The sequence below is a fragment of the Lynx rufus genome, unplaced genomic scaffold (assembly GCF_022079265.1).
Source record: "Lynx rufus isolate CCGP_SWC_20201006 ecotype Redwood Valley unplaced genomic scaffold, mLynRuf1.p SCAF_10, whole genome shotgun sequence".
Classification (NCBI taxonomy): domain Eukaryota; kingdom Metazoa; phylum Chordata; class Mammalia; order Carnivora; family Felidae; genus Lynx; species Lynx rufus.
This window is the reverse complement of record NW_025814824.1, coordinates 5,156,607-5,172,456: the sequence shown is the minus strand read 5'-3', so window position 1 is coordinate 5,172,456 and position 15,850 is coordinate 5,156,607. Positions and strand designations below refer to the sequence as shown.

At 45.2% G+C, this 15,850-nt stretch overlaps 1 protein-coding gene across 1 annotated transcript in view; it reads right to left on the bottom strand.

The window, feature by feature from the left end:
- LOC124524907 (contactin-associated protein-like 3) overlaps positions 1 to 15,850 on the bottom strand; it is a 193,182-nt gene that overhangs the window by 82,313 nt on the left and 95,019 nt on the right. The window contains 4 exon segments of the mRNA XM_047097349.1: positions 3,653 to 3,914; positions 7,153 to 7,296; positions 8,364 to 8,548; positions 9,610 to 9,813. Of these exon segments, the coding sequence (XP_046953305.1) occupies positions 3,653 to 3,914; positions 7,153 to 7,296; positions 8,364 to 8,548; positions 9,610 to 9,813 (795 nt within the window).

Sequence of the window (15,850 nt, the reverse complement as noted above, 5' to 3'; positions counted from 1 at the left end):
TCTCTCTAAGATAAAGAAATAAACTTAAAAAAAATAGCTACAACTTTGTTCTTCTCAGACTACAAAATACTAGTTAACTTACTTTCCAGCACTCACTTTCAAGGAAGGGACAGTTTTTAAAGTCACAAAGGTGACTTTGCCACGGACACGCATCCAGTATGATAAAAATGCCAGGGTCTCACTTTCTGTTTCACATTTGTGGAGCCAAAACCGTTGAAAAGGGTCAACACCTGTTAGTTTCATGAATGGATAATGAGGAAGGTGACAACAGAACACGGAAGATTTGGGTTACTTAAAACATACATTATGACATTGGCCCTGAAGCGAGCTGAAGGAGGTCCTGCAGTCCTGGAGCTTAAAAAGAAATAAACACACCAGATTCCGTGAATGTTCCTTCCAGTCTTCCCATTCGGTATTGATTTTAAAGCTTACTTAGCATATCTGTCAGGACGGTAACCACATCCACTTAAAGCCTGGTATTAAAACCCAATATTTAATTTGGTGTGAAATATTCCCTCCCGCCCCCTCCTGCCCTCCGTGTGTCCACCCACCTGTCTAGGACATAGAGTTATTTCACGGGAGAGCCTGCAGAAAACACTCCCGAAAATCTCCTTGAATTGGTTAATAGATGCCATTTGGCTCTTTTATAATAAAAGACTGGTTTTTAATAAAATCTGTCATTCTCACTTAAAGTGAAACGCCTGCACTTAACGTGCATTCTTTCCGTCTACCCGTTATAATTCTCACCCTTTGTGTGTGCTCTACTCTCCTTGCTTCTGATGGAAGAAGCCAGTCTCCCAGGCAGCCCCGGAGGCAAGGGATAGATGAAGAAGAGAGGGTAGACCGTGCTTTTGGTTTTGCTACTGCGAAAATGATGCTAATTCTTTCCCTCAGCCCTTCCCAGCTCCCCCCTTCAAAGTCTCAATCTAGGAGGTGATGGTGGGGGCGGGGGGACTAGTTGGGGAATAACGGTAACTAAAAGTTACCGAGTGCTCATCAGTAGGCACCGTGCTGACGGTTTGCACGCACGGTGTCATTGTTTCTACCGTGAGTCATACTAGAGTCATTTCAAAGGCGAGGACGTGAGGCTTGGCGAGAGCAAAGGAGGCGCCTTATCCAGCCCATCAGACATAAAGGGGAGCGCGCTGTCCCTCCTCCGCTTTCCTTCTGTTCCCACCACACTCCCCTGGGCCAGCTCCATAAACACACGCACACTAGATTACACGCCCTTGGACCGTTCTAGATCCTGAGATAACTATTAGAAAAAAAGGATCTAACACCTGGGAACAGGATGAAAGACGACCGGATGTCCTTTTTGCCATTCAATGCAACTTACATGGAGCTTATCCTTTAAAATCTGGTTCTGGGTTTGGTACGTGCTTTCGTGCTTCATACAAGGTTTAAGACGAAAACCCATTGCAAGCTGTCTCATTTTCCATCTACAGGCACACCTCGTCGTATTGCGTTTCGCGTTACCCAATTCGCAGATACTGTGTCTTTTACGAGGTGAAGGTTTGCGGCAGCCCTCCCTGGAGCGTGGCTCTTGGTGCCATGTTTTCAACATCATTTGCTCACTTCGTGTCTCTGTGTCACATTTGGTAATTCTCACAATTTTTCAAACTTTTTCATTACTACGACATTTGTTATGACGTTCTGTAACCAAGTGATCACAACTCACTGAAAGCTCAAATAACAGCATTTTTTAGCAATAACGTATTTTTTAAAATGTTTATTTCTTCTGAAAGAGAGAGAGAGCGAGAGCTGAGGAGGGGCAGACAGAGAGGAAGAGAGAATCCCAAGCGGGCTCCAAGCTCTGTCAGTGCAGAGCCCCGTGGAGAATTCCATCTCATAAATTGTGAGATCGTGGCCTGAGCCAAAACTCAAGAGTTGACTATTTTACCAACTGAGCCAGCCCGGCGCCCCAGCCATAAAGTTTTTTTTTTCTTTTTTTAATGTTTTATTCATTTTTGAGAGAAAGAAAGACAGAGTGCAAGTGGGAGAGGGGCAGAGAGAGAGGGAGACACAGAATCCGAAGCGGGCTCCAGGCTCCGAGCTGTCAGCACAGAGCCCGACGCGGGGCTCGAACCCACAGACCGCGAGATCATGACCTGAGCTGAAGTCGGACGCTCAACCAACTGAGCCACCCAGGTGCCCCATAAAGTGTTTTTTAATTAAGATAGGTACATTGTTTTTCTAGACTTAAAGCTAATGCACACTTAACAGACTACAGTATACTGTAGACAAAACTTTTATATGCACTAGGAAACCAAAAAATGCATTTCACTTGCTTTATTGTGATATTTGCTTTATTGTGGTAGTCTGGAACCAAGCCCGAATATCTCTGGGGCATGCCTGTATTTCAAATGCAAAAAACATCACCCCTCACAGGCTTCCAAAGCAAGCAGCAAATACCAAGAAAAATTCACCTTTGGTTTGCTTTTGAAAATCAACACGTTGCCCTGTAAAGGCTTAGAAATCAATGCAATACATTGTGCAATGTTTCAGCACTGGCCTTTAAAAAAAGTTAAATAACTAATATATGTGCGTGTTAGAGAGGACAGCGCTATGTACCCACGTGACACAAGAGTAAAAAACGACCTTTTTTAGTTAATACTACATGGGGCTTGTAAATCTGTACAAGCAAAGGTTGAAGCAATTTACTGAATCTGATTGGACACTATTGGCTCTGTTCATTTGCTGAGGTCCACAGGGAAACTCTGTGCGCCGGCGGTCAGATTTTTCTGATTTATAAAAAGAAACAAAAAATTTACGTTTCATTCCTGGTTTTTCAATCCCAAACTGGTAACCCCAGGTCGGGCAAGAGGGTCCTTCCCTAGTCAACATTCATGGAAGGACACGCCATGAGCCTGCCTGGGTTTAAATTTTTATCAGCACTCAAATGCAAAATAGCCCCCTAAGTTCAAAGATAAGACATCTCCGGAAGTGAGTTTGGAAACATGGGTGCTTCTTGGAAGACGGGGGCAGAACATCTGCCCATGGTTATAAGAACTTCATCCAAAACAGGGTCCCCAAAGGGAGCAGGAGCTGTGACAGAAAGGGGAAAAATGAGAACTTAAAATATTATGAAAACCAGGGGTACCTGGGTGGCTCACTTAAACAACCGACTTCAGCTCAAGTCATGACCTCATAGTTTGTGAGTTCGAGCCCCACATCCAGCTCTGTGCTGACAGCTCGGAGCCTGGAGCCTGCTTCGGATTCTGTGTCTCCCTCTCTCTCTGTCCCTCCCCCGCTCATGCTTTGTCTCTCTCTCTCTCTCTCTCTCTCTCTCTCTCTCAAAAATAAATAAACTTAAAAAAATTATGAAAACCAGTGTGTAAACAGGCTCAAAAGACAGCAAACAGAACTCTATTTTCCCAAGACTACTCAGGATTAGGCTAATGGCCTCCAGTATTTCAAGTTCACGGCCAATTACTAACCACTGACTTATAAATAAGTTATTTTTTAAACTTTTTGACAATTATGTTTGATGTAGCTAAATTTGTGTCACACACCAACAGCCTGGAGATACCTATTTCAAAGGTAAAAGAAATTTAGTTCCTTCTAGAAGGATTATGAATATCTTATTGGTTCACTTGCTCATTTATTGTAGAGATGACAAATCTCGGGTTTACACGTGACAAATGTCTATTACCTGCTGTGATATCCCTCGATGGATGTCCGGGCTGGGAGAGACTCAGCTTGAGTTTTCCATCATTTAGAACAAGGACAAGAGCCCCCGACCCGTGTTTTAACTGACTGGTCAGCAACAGCCCTGCTCTGTTCCACGTCCGAAACTGGAAAGCGACTGACACTTTGTCCTCTCCAGAGGCACCCGGGAGAGCCAAGTAGCTGCTGGAACTCAGAAAAGTCACAGGGACAATCTGAAGGTGTGAGCACGAGTAAGACACATTTCCCTGTGAACACAGCAAAAGAGGATTTAGGAAGGTGCCGGAAGGATACTTGCATTTCACGAACAATGGGTTTTCCAAGATTTACAGTATCCTATCAACCTTCTAGCAAACTAGGACTTTCAAAACTAGGCTTCCCCATCAAACTTAAGTCCAGATTTACCTTACAGGCCCTTCAAACCACAGCACCGCCCTCTCCGGGCAAACCTATTTCTGAGTCCTTCAGGGGAGTTCTGTCTTCTCCATTTCTGGGCTTTGGCAAAGGAATCTCGAGCCACATCCTTCCCAGGCCTTGTGCTGGACGTGGGATACAACAGACGAGACAGACTTCTCCCCTCAAGGTGTTAGGTGTTTATATCTGGTACGAAGCCCAGCACCAAGGACCACCTTCTCCAAGAACTTTCCTGAATTCGCCTTGGTTATGTAAACGTGCTTATAGCTGTGTCACTCAGGTGACGCGTGTACATCTGACTCAGGTGGGCAGTATGCTTCTGCACATCCGAAGGGAAGGATGTGGCCAGGTGACCTTTCCAAAGGCAAACAGGCTGCCTCTCAGAAGCTCTCACGGGCCGGGTCGCCCAGGGTGTTCACCCAGCCTAAGGTCTGACCTGCCTGGCAGGGTTTTTATAACTCTTTCATTCTATTTTACCAAAAAAACACACACCCTTTATCTTTAGATTATTTCTCTGGCTCCAGGAGCAAACTTATTTTTAATCGCAGCATTTGGAAAAGAAGGAACTTAAGTTCTTAACATAACTCGAGTTAAGATCTCTACTAGAATTTTTGCCTGGGATTGGATACATTTTCATAAATCCCAGAGGAATATGTACCTAAACATTGCCATTCCTCTCCAAAATATATTATGCAAAGAAATACAGTGAGATGGGACTTAATTCAGCAGACTCCAAAGCATCCACACCATAAAGGCACTGTACTTAAGTCATTATGGTATTGCTATAGGAATAAACGTAACAGCAGAGCCCAATAAATAACCCACAGAAAGATCTGAGAACATATGTACAGTCAGTGTGTAAAAAAAGGTACGATTCAACTTAGACACAAAAGGCTGGGCTTAATTACTACATAGTATAAGAATAAATGGGTATCCCTAAGGCCTAAAATGACAACTGATCCACAGAAGGAATAAATCCTAGACAATCAAAGTCTTAAAGATATCTTTTCAATTTTAAAACACATAAAACCAGCTTAAAACTTTTTCCCGGAAAATCCGTGAGACTATATCTAGCATCTCGGGTTTTAGAAACATTCCAAATACTACAAAGCTGTAAAAAAATACATAGACACACTGACCACATACAAATAAAAACATTTATATACTCAACGCAGCATATAACATTTAATATAAAAGATACGATATGCAATACATAATTATATTAGAACATGACTTCACATTTCATGTAAAATTGATTAGTCTGAAAAACCTATCTGGACCCTGAATGACAAAGGGTAATAATCTGCCAAACACAAAACTCTCTTATAAAGTGACAAGGAAAAAAATCGTTTAATAAAATTAAAAATGGGCAAAAGAATAAGAATCAACAGTGATCAGAAAAGCAAATCCAAACGGACAAAAGATTATTTCATTCATCGGTAGTCAGATAAACACGACGTAACCATCCCCTATTAGTTCATGTCCGTTGAGCTGGCAACAGTCTGAGAGCTGTTTGACGCGTGTGGCTGCCTGACATTGGATGGAAGGACCGTGTCACACACTGCTGATGGCAAATGTCGTGTTACAGTTTCGGGAGGGGGGGGCAAACAGCAACATGAATTAAAATTCCAAGCTGCATAAAACTTCCAGGCAAGAAATTCTACTCCTGAAACTTTTCCCACCCAAATAAAAGACCCCGTATCTGAAAACAAAGGTGCGACTGCCCGTTGGTGGTAAAACAGAAGTAGAAAGAAAGCAAACGTCTTGATTAGCAAATGACTTTCCTAATGGCAAACTGTGCAGCCGTGACAACACAGACCTACACCTGCTGACGGAAACGAATTTCCACAAGGTTTAGTGGAGTCGGAAAACCGAGACTGAGAAAAGCTTCTCTAAAACGATCCCCTTTCTGTAAACGGCGCTGGACGTGGGAGGCATCTACGTTCACACGTATGTGGGTGAACCTGAACCCACTGATCTGTACAGGATTCGGTTATAAGGGCCCAAACGTGGAAGGACGGGCGCTGGCTTAGTAACATGCCAGGCTGGGCGAGGGCCGGCAGCCATATGGAGAGACGGAACTGTCACAACTCCCCCATCCATCTTAGGGGTTAACCTGCTTCCAGATAACAAGCTCCTTACTTTGCTGACCTAAGTCCCTGCATCCACAGCAGACAGACCACTGGCCTTGAAGACAGAGGGACCCAAACTCCCCCAGCCGGTCGGTTCAAAGCCACGTCCACTTTCTCAACAGCCTAGACCTAACCTTTTTTAGCACGATGTTTTTCCTTTGGGAGTCACACAAATGCTTTTGCTAACCTCCCCCCTGCGTATCCGCAGACCCTGCCCCCCTTCGCAGAAACAACGGAGCGCTCTCGCACGTCGCAACACGGAACCAGATCCCCACGCACAGCCCCTGAGCACTGAGATAAGGTGCGAGGCTGGCATCACTGAGTCCGCCCGTGAGCAAGAAGTGTCGGAGAAATATTTGAGAAATTTTGTGTCGGCTTCCATACGTACGTAAAAATTAAGAAAGAACATGGGGCGCCTGGGTGGCGCAGTCGGTTAAGCGTCCGACTTCAGCTCAGGTCACGATCTCGCGGTCCGTGAGTTCGAGCCCCGCGTCGGGCTCTGGGCTGATGGCTCGGAGCCTGGAGCCTGTTTCCGATTCTGTGTCTCCCTCTCTCTCTGCCCCTCCCCCATTCATGCTCTGTCTCTCTCTGTCCCAAAAATAAATAAACGTTGAAAAAAAAAATTTAAAAAAAAAAAGAAAGAACGTGACGGGGGTTAAGGAGCACACTTGGAATGAGCAGCGGGTGTTGGGGGGAAATGTTGAATCACTATATGGTACACCTGAAGGTGACATTACACTGCTTGTAAACCAACCGGAATTAAAATTTTCGCCAGTAAGTTGCATTTTAAAATCTAATCGATTAATTAACACGGACTAAATATGAACTGAAAAGTATATATGACTGGTACTTTCCCTGCCTTCAGGAGAGGTGTATTCTAAAACCGAACCAATCAGGCAAGTTGCAAGTTTCTCTTGACCTCGCAAATAGACTTTCTTACCACGACCAGGGTCTGCGGTTTGCGTTTCTTGGACAAATCAATGATATCCACTCCATTATAATAGAGGTTTTCGAAGCAGCCGTGAAAGTTTTTATGTGGGAACACCACTGATTTTCTGTGTCCGGGAATCCCTCCGAAGCTGATCTTAGAAAGAAAAAAATGACATAAATAATATTGTTTAATGATTTTCTGATTATCTGCCTAAAACATTTATGACGAGCAGGCGTACAATAACTGTCGCAAATCTATCCAGCATTATTTTGCATTATCGTGTTAATTTCAAATGAAGTTTTCGATGTAGATTAGCAATGTTTCATTATATCTAGATAAATAGGTTAAATACCCATCTTGCAAGGTGCTGCTCAAACCGACTCTGTCACTTTAGCCGACGGGGAATATCGCACATCGATTTCCACGGTCACTCTTGATCTATGCGACCATACCGCTGCCCGTGATGACATTCTACTTTATAAACCTTTCTGGAACCCAGACTTTAGGGTCCTGGTCCTTGCGGTGGCTCTGCTGATAGGTTAGCATAATAAAGCCATTGATAATCTCATTCAAGGCCAGGCTCTCCAGCTGGCCTCCTCTGCTGAGGCCACTTATCCTAAATGAATGTTGAAATCATCCCATTTGCTCTGACAGATGTGCTGAGCAGAACCGGCGGAACAAAAGGGGCATTTCAGCGTAGGGTCAGCCCGCGTAGGCAACACGCTGCGAATACGTTAAACCTTTAAATATCCCAAGAAATGGTATCTGGAATCCTGCACTTTTGGCTCTCCTGCTCCTCAAAAAAGCATGTTGGAATATACAGGGATCACTTCTCCGAGGTCCCCTAGATCGCTAATTCCGTGTAGGATTGCCCTAAAACACAGAGAGATCTCCAAGCTAAGTGTTGACATCCGACACCGGATGTAACACCAAAGAACTGTCTGAACAAATCATTTTTAAGCACGGCCTGCTGTCCCGGGAGCTCTTCATGCACACATTTCCCAGCTTTAACGCCCACTGCCTCTCGTGTGAAAACTAACATCGACGAGTGATGAAACGTCTCGACGGCACACGGGCATGTCACGCGCCGCCGTCAGCCGTGGGAAACGCTTCACCGGAATTCTGAATTGCTAGCCAAGGGGATTTCTCTGTGTCGTGCCATTTTCCTAGAAGGTCAGGTTGCATTTAAATCCGTAATACTTAAAAAGTAATTTTCACACCTCATCATCAAGATCCAAATAGCGGGACCCGCCCTTTGCCTGGAAATGCTGCGTGTGCCTGTCCACGGTGAAGTTGACGTGTGCGTTCAGGAGCTCCAAGAGGACAGAATGCCAGTGCTGGTCGTCCAGCAGGCTGCCCAGGGTGAGGGTCACATGGGCGTCAGGGGACGGCAGGTTAGCATGGCCTAGAAGGACAGGGGAAGTAATGCACCACTCCAATTCAACACTATGACGGCCACGTGGAGGGCAGCGTTTCTCACAACTACACTTTCCTTCCCTCCTTCTCTCCCAAGCACTGGTCGGCTGCTCTGACATTAGTCTCACACACAACCTTCTTCTCTCACTTGTGAATAAATTCTTCCGCGTTTCTTGTTTATATTATTATTATTATTATTTAAATGTTTTATTTATTTTTGAGAGACAGAGCACAAACAGGGGAGGGGCAGGGGGGGGGGGGGAGACCAGAATCCGAAGCAGGCGCCAGGCTCTGAGGTGTCAGCACAGAGCCCGACGCGGGGCTCGAACCCACGGACTGCGAGATCACGACCTGAGCCGAAGTCGGACACTTCACCGACTGAGCCACCCACGTACCCCTTGTTCTTTTATTATCAATTATTGCATTTTCATTTTTCTTGAAAATATCTTCTTCCTGGGACCTCATTTCTAATGCTACCTTAAAAATTCAATGCTCCACCCTTGCCTCTACAATGTTATCAGGTTACTGACGAAGTACAAACGGTCTTATACAGTTATCAAGCATTAAAACTTTTCACAATAAAGTATGTTCAAGATAAATACATGTTGCCCGGAGCACACCTCGACCAGAGGACAGTTTGCCTCGGATGTTCTGGTTTACAGCTGTTGCTCCAGAGTAATGACTTACAGGGTCTCCCTTCTTTCTCCAAAGTGTTCTGGTTGGGGTGCCTGGGGGCCTCAGTTGGTTAAGCGTCCAACTTCGGCTCAGGTCATGATCTCACAGTTCATGAGTTCGAGCCTACAGTCGGGCTCCGTGCTGACAGCCCGGAGCCTGCCTCGGATTTTGGGTCTCCCTCTCTTTCTGCCCCTCCCCGGCTCGGGCTCTGTCTCCCTCTCTCTCCAAAATAAATTTAAAAATACTAAAAAAATTTTTTTAAAAGTGTTCTGGTTTCAGGATGAGTTAACTACGTAGCTGTGAAAAATTAAGCACAAAAAGATACTTTCATCTCAACAAGCTCATTTTCAAAAACACCACCTGGTAGGTTTTTACCTGAATTAAGGGATAAGATGAGTCTTCCTTTAACTAACTCCAGGGTGACGTGTTTGCCATTTTGTCCTTCTCGGTGGAGTAGAATCCCATCGGTCTGCCTGGTCTTAAATTTCAAAGAAATGACATCTTTTGTTGGACTCACGGACTTCTGATTCAATGTGTATATCAAGGAGCTCTTTCCATCAAAATTAACCACCTCAGATCCTACAGGGGGAGACATTAAAAAGTAACCTAAGTACAACATGTCTTTATTAGTGCGTTGAGATGTGTAAGTCAACACACACATACGCAAGGGGGAAATCCATGTGGTTAATTTTCCCTTCCTACCAGTAGCCGATACCCCTAAACTCCACTCTTGGCCTTTCCTGACGTTTTCCCCAAAATGTATCATCTAGACGTACATGCGTCGGCCAAGTCCCGGTTGCTCCTGCCTTTCTAATGGCCACTTCTCATCCTGTAAAAAATGAAGATCAGTAAAGAAGTTGAAGTCACCCCCCGCTGCACCACCCCCCCGTCACACCATGGCTACGACGCTGCTGTTTTCTCTCAACTTTCTGACAGTTTCATCTTTCCAACCATCAAGGTCCCTTGCATCTGAAAAAGTTCTATTTTATCATTAACGTGGAAAGAACACTGGCCAAACCACTTGAAGACAGAACAAGAGAGACACAGAGGGATTCAGATTACCCGGAACAATCTCCTGTGTTTTTCGTATCTCACAAGTAAACGAGACAAGACGTGACTGTGCCTTAGAAAGACAAACACCGTGTGATTTTACTCGTGCATGGAATCTAAAAACAAAACAAATCAATAAACAAACAAGAAGACAGACAAACAAGAAGAGAGACAGAGCACGGACAGGGGAGGGGCAGAAAGAAAGGGAGACACAGAATCCGAAGCAGGCTCCAGGCTCCGAGCCGGCAGCACAGAGACCGACGCGGGGCTCGTACTCATGGACTGTGAGATCGTGACCTGAGCCGAAGTCGGAGGCTCAACCGACTGAGCCACTCAGGTTGCCCCTATTTATTTATTTTTAAATGTTTATTTCCTGAAGGAGAGAGAGAAGAGAGAGAGGGAGGGAGGGGCAGCGAGAGAGGGAGAGAGAGAATCTCAAGCAAGCTCTGCACTATCAGCACAGAGCCCGACGTGGGGCTCTATCCCGCAAACTCTGAGATCATGACCTGAACCAAAGTCAAGAGTCCAGTGCTTAACTGACTGAGCCACCCGGGGGCCCCTAAAAAGAAAAATTTTAAGAACACATATGTATAACAAATAAAGGTGCAAGAGAAAGCCAATAAAATGGGAAAATTCAGAAGCTTGATTTTGATTCACACACAGTGGAAAATGTATAAACACTGCCGTCTGTCTAAAAATCATGTAAACAAGCAGTTATTCTCCATTGCATAATTAAATGAATGTGCCTGATAAAAACATAACCCTTTGTCAAATTCAAACAATGTCCTTTAGCGTGTTAGATGACAGTAATGAGAATTTGATAATGAAGGATTTAAATACTTTCACATTTTACTAGTCTAGTTTTTCTGCGGGCACGTCACCGAAAGGCAATGATAATAATTAAGGCTTCTTTCTTTTTTTTTTTTAATTTTTTTTAATGTTTATTTATTTTTGAGACAGAGAGAGACACAGCATGAACGGGGGAGGCCCAGAGAGAGAGGGAGGCACAGAATCTGAAACAGGCTCCAGGCTCTGAGCCGTCAGCACAGAGCCCGACGCGGGGCTCGAACTCACGGACCGCGAGATCATGACCTGAGCCGAAGTCGGACACTTAACTGACGCAGCCACCCAGGCACCCCTAAGGCTTCTTTGTGAAGTGAGCGAATGAGAGCTGTCTGTTCCATGAATGATTCTGTCAGGATTATTCTGATCCGATAGCTTTGGCCCTCAGCTTCCCTGGGGCCACTGTTGCTTTGTAAACGTAATATTGACCTTCCAGGGATGAGAACGTGCTGGAGTGTGGGGTAAGCGCAAACTGCTGGGCCCCATCCCCAGAGTTCCGACTCTGCTGGCCTGGGGTGGGAACAGAGAATCCGCATTTCTAACATGAACCCCCAGCAATGCCGCTGCTGGCTTGATGACTACATTTGAGAACCACTGCTCTCCAGCAGCTAAATTCTGTTTCCTGGAACCTTCCCCTCAGGTAAAACGGAGCGGTGAAAAATTTACTGGATTTATAGAAACACAGAAGAGTGGCCTTACAACCCTTGAATGTTTTCAGCTCTCTCTCCAACGAGATCACGGACACTTGGACGTCTCACAATCAACCACATGTTAATCATCCCATGAGATCTTATGAGGCAGACTTCACATGTCTTTTGACAGGTTTTCTAGGCCTGTAAAGTGGCGGAATTATATCATTGAGCTACGCCGTCAACCGAGTCAAACAAAACCACTTCAAAAATGCATCTTGTAACAGTCCTGGTTAGTTTCACTTAAGTCTTAAACGGTAACAGACTTGAGCTCCGTTAAGTCTGTTACTTAAACGGTTAACAGACTAAGGGGGTGAGAATGACACGGATAAAATTCAGGACTTGCTTTTAGAAGCCTGGAAGGTCAGGCTGCTCCTCCTCTTCATCGGAAACTATCCACATCAGTCTGCAGCCTGTATAGCCCCGGTGAGCTACTTGCTGTAAAGGTTTGTTAAAAGAACAAAGAACAGTGGCAGAGGGTGCCCACTGAGCCTAAAATGTGTGCTGTCTGGCCCTTTATAGACACGCGTACATCTTCCACTCCGTGGAATCGACCGGTGACGGTCACCGGGCTCGATTCCTGATTGTTCAGAGGTGGCCGTGACGAGAGCCAGTTCAGGGCCGGACATTTTGTGGTCTTTCTTTGATTTCAACATTAAAAACCCTATTTTACATGGGAAATCACCAACTTAATTATTTTTTTGATCTGCCTATTGCGTAATTCAATACACTTCATTGGTGGCTATTCTTTTTTTTAATGTTTATTTATTGTGAGAGACAGAGAGAGAGAGATTGTGCATGCACGAAAAGGGGAAGGGCAGAGAGACAGAGAGAGGGAGAGAGAGAATCGCCGGCAGGCTCCTGGCTGTTAGTGCAAAGCCCGACGTAGGGCTCGATCTCATAAATGTGAGACCATGACCTGAGCGGAAATCAAGAGTCGGATGCTTGACTGACTGAGCCACCCAGGCGCCCCCACTTGTGACTATTCTTGAATGTGTATTTATTTATAAAGTATAAGAAAGTATTTTGGCTCCTATGTCGTATTATAAAAGATTGGTTTTATATTGACAAGCTTCCGTAACTTCAAATTCGGCTTCAGCAGGGATTCTGCTTTGGCAAATACAGTTTTGTTAGTAAAAGACCATTTTTCCCCATTTTCCTCCCCCCCCCCCCGCCCCTGCCTTGACTTCATTTTCATTCATTCCCCAAATGCAGCCCCATTTTCATTTCATATTGACATAGGCCACGAGGCGCCACACTGTATCGATGTCGGGATAAAACAGAAGCAGACAGATGTGGCCGGACCCTCCCAGAGCGGACAGTGCTTCCCTCGTGTCCCCACTTCGGCTCTCGTGAAAGAACGCATTTCTGCAGGAATCATCTAGTCTTACCGTGGGGCTAAGAAATTTGGTGACGGGGAAGCAACTCACAGTCAAGATGAGGGAAGCAGGGGCGAGAGGGCTTTTCTCCAGGGAAGCATCTGGAGAGAAAGAATGTAAACATCCTACTAATCACATGGTGCCTGTCACATGCAATTTACAGACAGGCGCCAGAAAGAAGCCAACATGGTCCCAACAGTGGGCTGTACTGTTAATCAAGAAGCCCCTCTGTGAAGCCCAGCATATACGTTATCACAAAGATGCTTTACAACGGGAGCATTTAGACTGGAAACTCAGTGACAGGCCTCATCAAAGAGAATCAATTCTGCAAAATGCCCTTTACTTACAGATACTCAAAAACCAATCCGACTATCTGAAAACAAATTGACAGGTCGGCAAATCCAGAATGACTTTTTTAAACACATATCCCTCAAACACGATTTTCAAAGGCCACAGAGTTTTCAAAATTAAACCGAAACATCATATTGTGGGAGACAGAAGGCTTAGCTCAATGAGTCAGTAGGAGTGAGCCCTCTGAGTATGGATGGGGGACAGCCCCGGGGTCCTCAAGCCTCAAGCTCCACCTTGACAATAATCTCCATTAAACAGAGGCTCCCCTGATCTCTATACCACTGATTACAGACTGACTAGAGAAACCACCTTTCCAGTCTTAGAGCTCACTGGTGACGCTCAGGTGACCTTTTATCAGCTCATGAAGGTAAAGTGTTTGATACTGGACTACTGTAAGAGCAAATACAATTTACGATGCCCATAATTCATACAAATAATCGACTATAATATTTATTTGAATAAAAACACCCAAATGATGTAGTAAATTACCGCTTAGCATCACACTGAACTTCCACAAGAAGGCTTCATGAACAATGTCTTTGTATGTCATTCAACTAACTAAATAATTGGGGTACTTGAAATAGAGGTCACTTGTTACGCATCAGAATAGGAAGCGGTACTTTCCTCTATTTGAAGAGTATAGAACCCACATTCCAAAATAGAAAATGTGATACTTATTGGAAAATAATTTTTCCAATTTTACGTGATTTTATCATTATGAGTTTTATTTATTTATTATTTTATTTATTTTGAGGGACAGAAAGCATGAGTTAGGGATGAGGCAGAGAGAGAGAGGGAGAGAGAGAATCCCAAGCAGGGTCCGCACTGTCCGCGCGGAGCCCGACATGGGGCTCGAACCCATGAACCGTGAGATCATGGCCTGAGCCAAAGTTGGATGCTTAATCGACTGAGCCACCCAGGCGCCCCTCATCATTAGTTTTATTAACTGAGATTATGCTTTGATGACTGAATCACCAACGGTATTATGAAAAAGGGTCCCCCACACCAGACAATTAGAGAAATCCAGGTTACTAGTAGTGAGACCAAATTTGTGCTAATCGACTCATAGCCCCTGGATCCGGTCCCACAAACAGCCTTTCAGGACAACACAGAGCAGCAGCAGCTCAGAGAAAGGACCGGCGTTGTCCCGTGAGGGTCCAAATCCTGATTCCACTGTGGAAGACCTTCACCTGTCCAGGTCTGTTTTCTATCCGGAGAAGGATGAAGAGGGCTTTCCCACACAGCAACTGAAATGAGTCTTAAACAACTTAACATCTTGACGGTGTGTGCAGCAGTGACCGAAACACGGATGTTGACTGCCTTATTACGTTTGAGCACCGGGCAAAGAAAAATACAGCAAGAGCTAAAACCGCATTTATGACTCCTCCTGACCAAGATGGAGTGACCAGATTTACTCTCTCACTTGAAGGTAGAGAAAAGGGGGGGGGGGCTGAGGAGGACATTAAACAATGGTTTTCATGCCCGAGGGATGGGAGACACAAGATGAGCCCTGGAACACCAACTGGGCACTGCCTAGGGAGACGTCCAGGTCATAGGGCAGAAAGGAGGAACTGAGGCAGAGCCCAGCAGACGTCCTGGGAAGAGGAGACAGAGTCAGAAGTCTGGGGGACACAGAGCACCTGGAATCCACAGGCAGAGTACGAAGAGGAGAAGGATGAAGGGTGAGAACATGGGCGACCAGCAACACGCCCCTCTTGAGTGTTCGGCAAATGCCGATCAGTGTGTGCGAGGGACGGAGCCCATCAAGACCGGGAAGTGAACCATCTAAGAGGACGAATGGCTTGGGAACAGTGCCCACTGTTATCATCCAGACCGGAGACCTCACCAACATCTGCCAGTGGGTGGAGTACTCAGAAGGCTCTTACCTAGGTGGTGGGAATAATTACCCTAGACTAAAACACTGCTTTGGTTGGGCTAACACACTTTTTTTTATTTTTTTTTAATGTTTATTTATTTTTGAGACAGAGAGAGACAGAGCATGAACGGGGGAGGGGCAGAGAGAGAGGGAGACACAGAATCAGAAGCAGGCTCCAGGCTCTGAGCCATCAGCCCAGAGCCCGACACGGGGCTCGAACTCACCGCGAGATCGTGACCTGAGCTGAAGTCGGACGCGTAATCGACTGAGCCACCCAGGCGCCCCAACACACTTTAAAAGCAACACGTAGAAGAATCAAATCCCTTCAATTCAATGTGTCCTTGAAGAAAGCTCAAGCATGTAAGAAAGCAAGAATATCCAGCACCCAAGGTAAAAATCAAAATGTCTGGCATCTACTCAAAAATCTC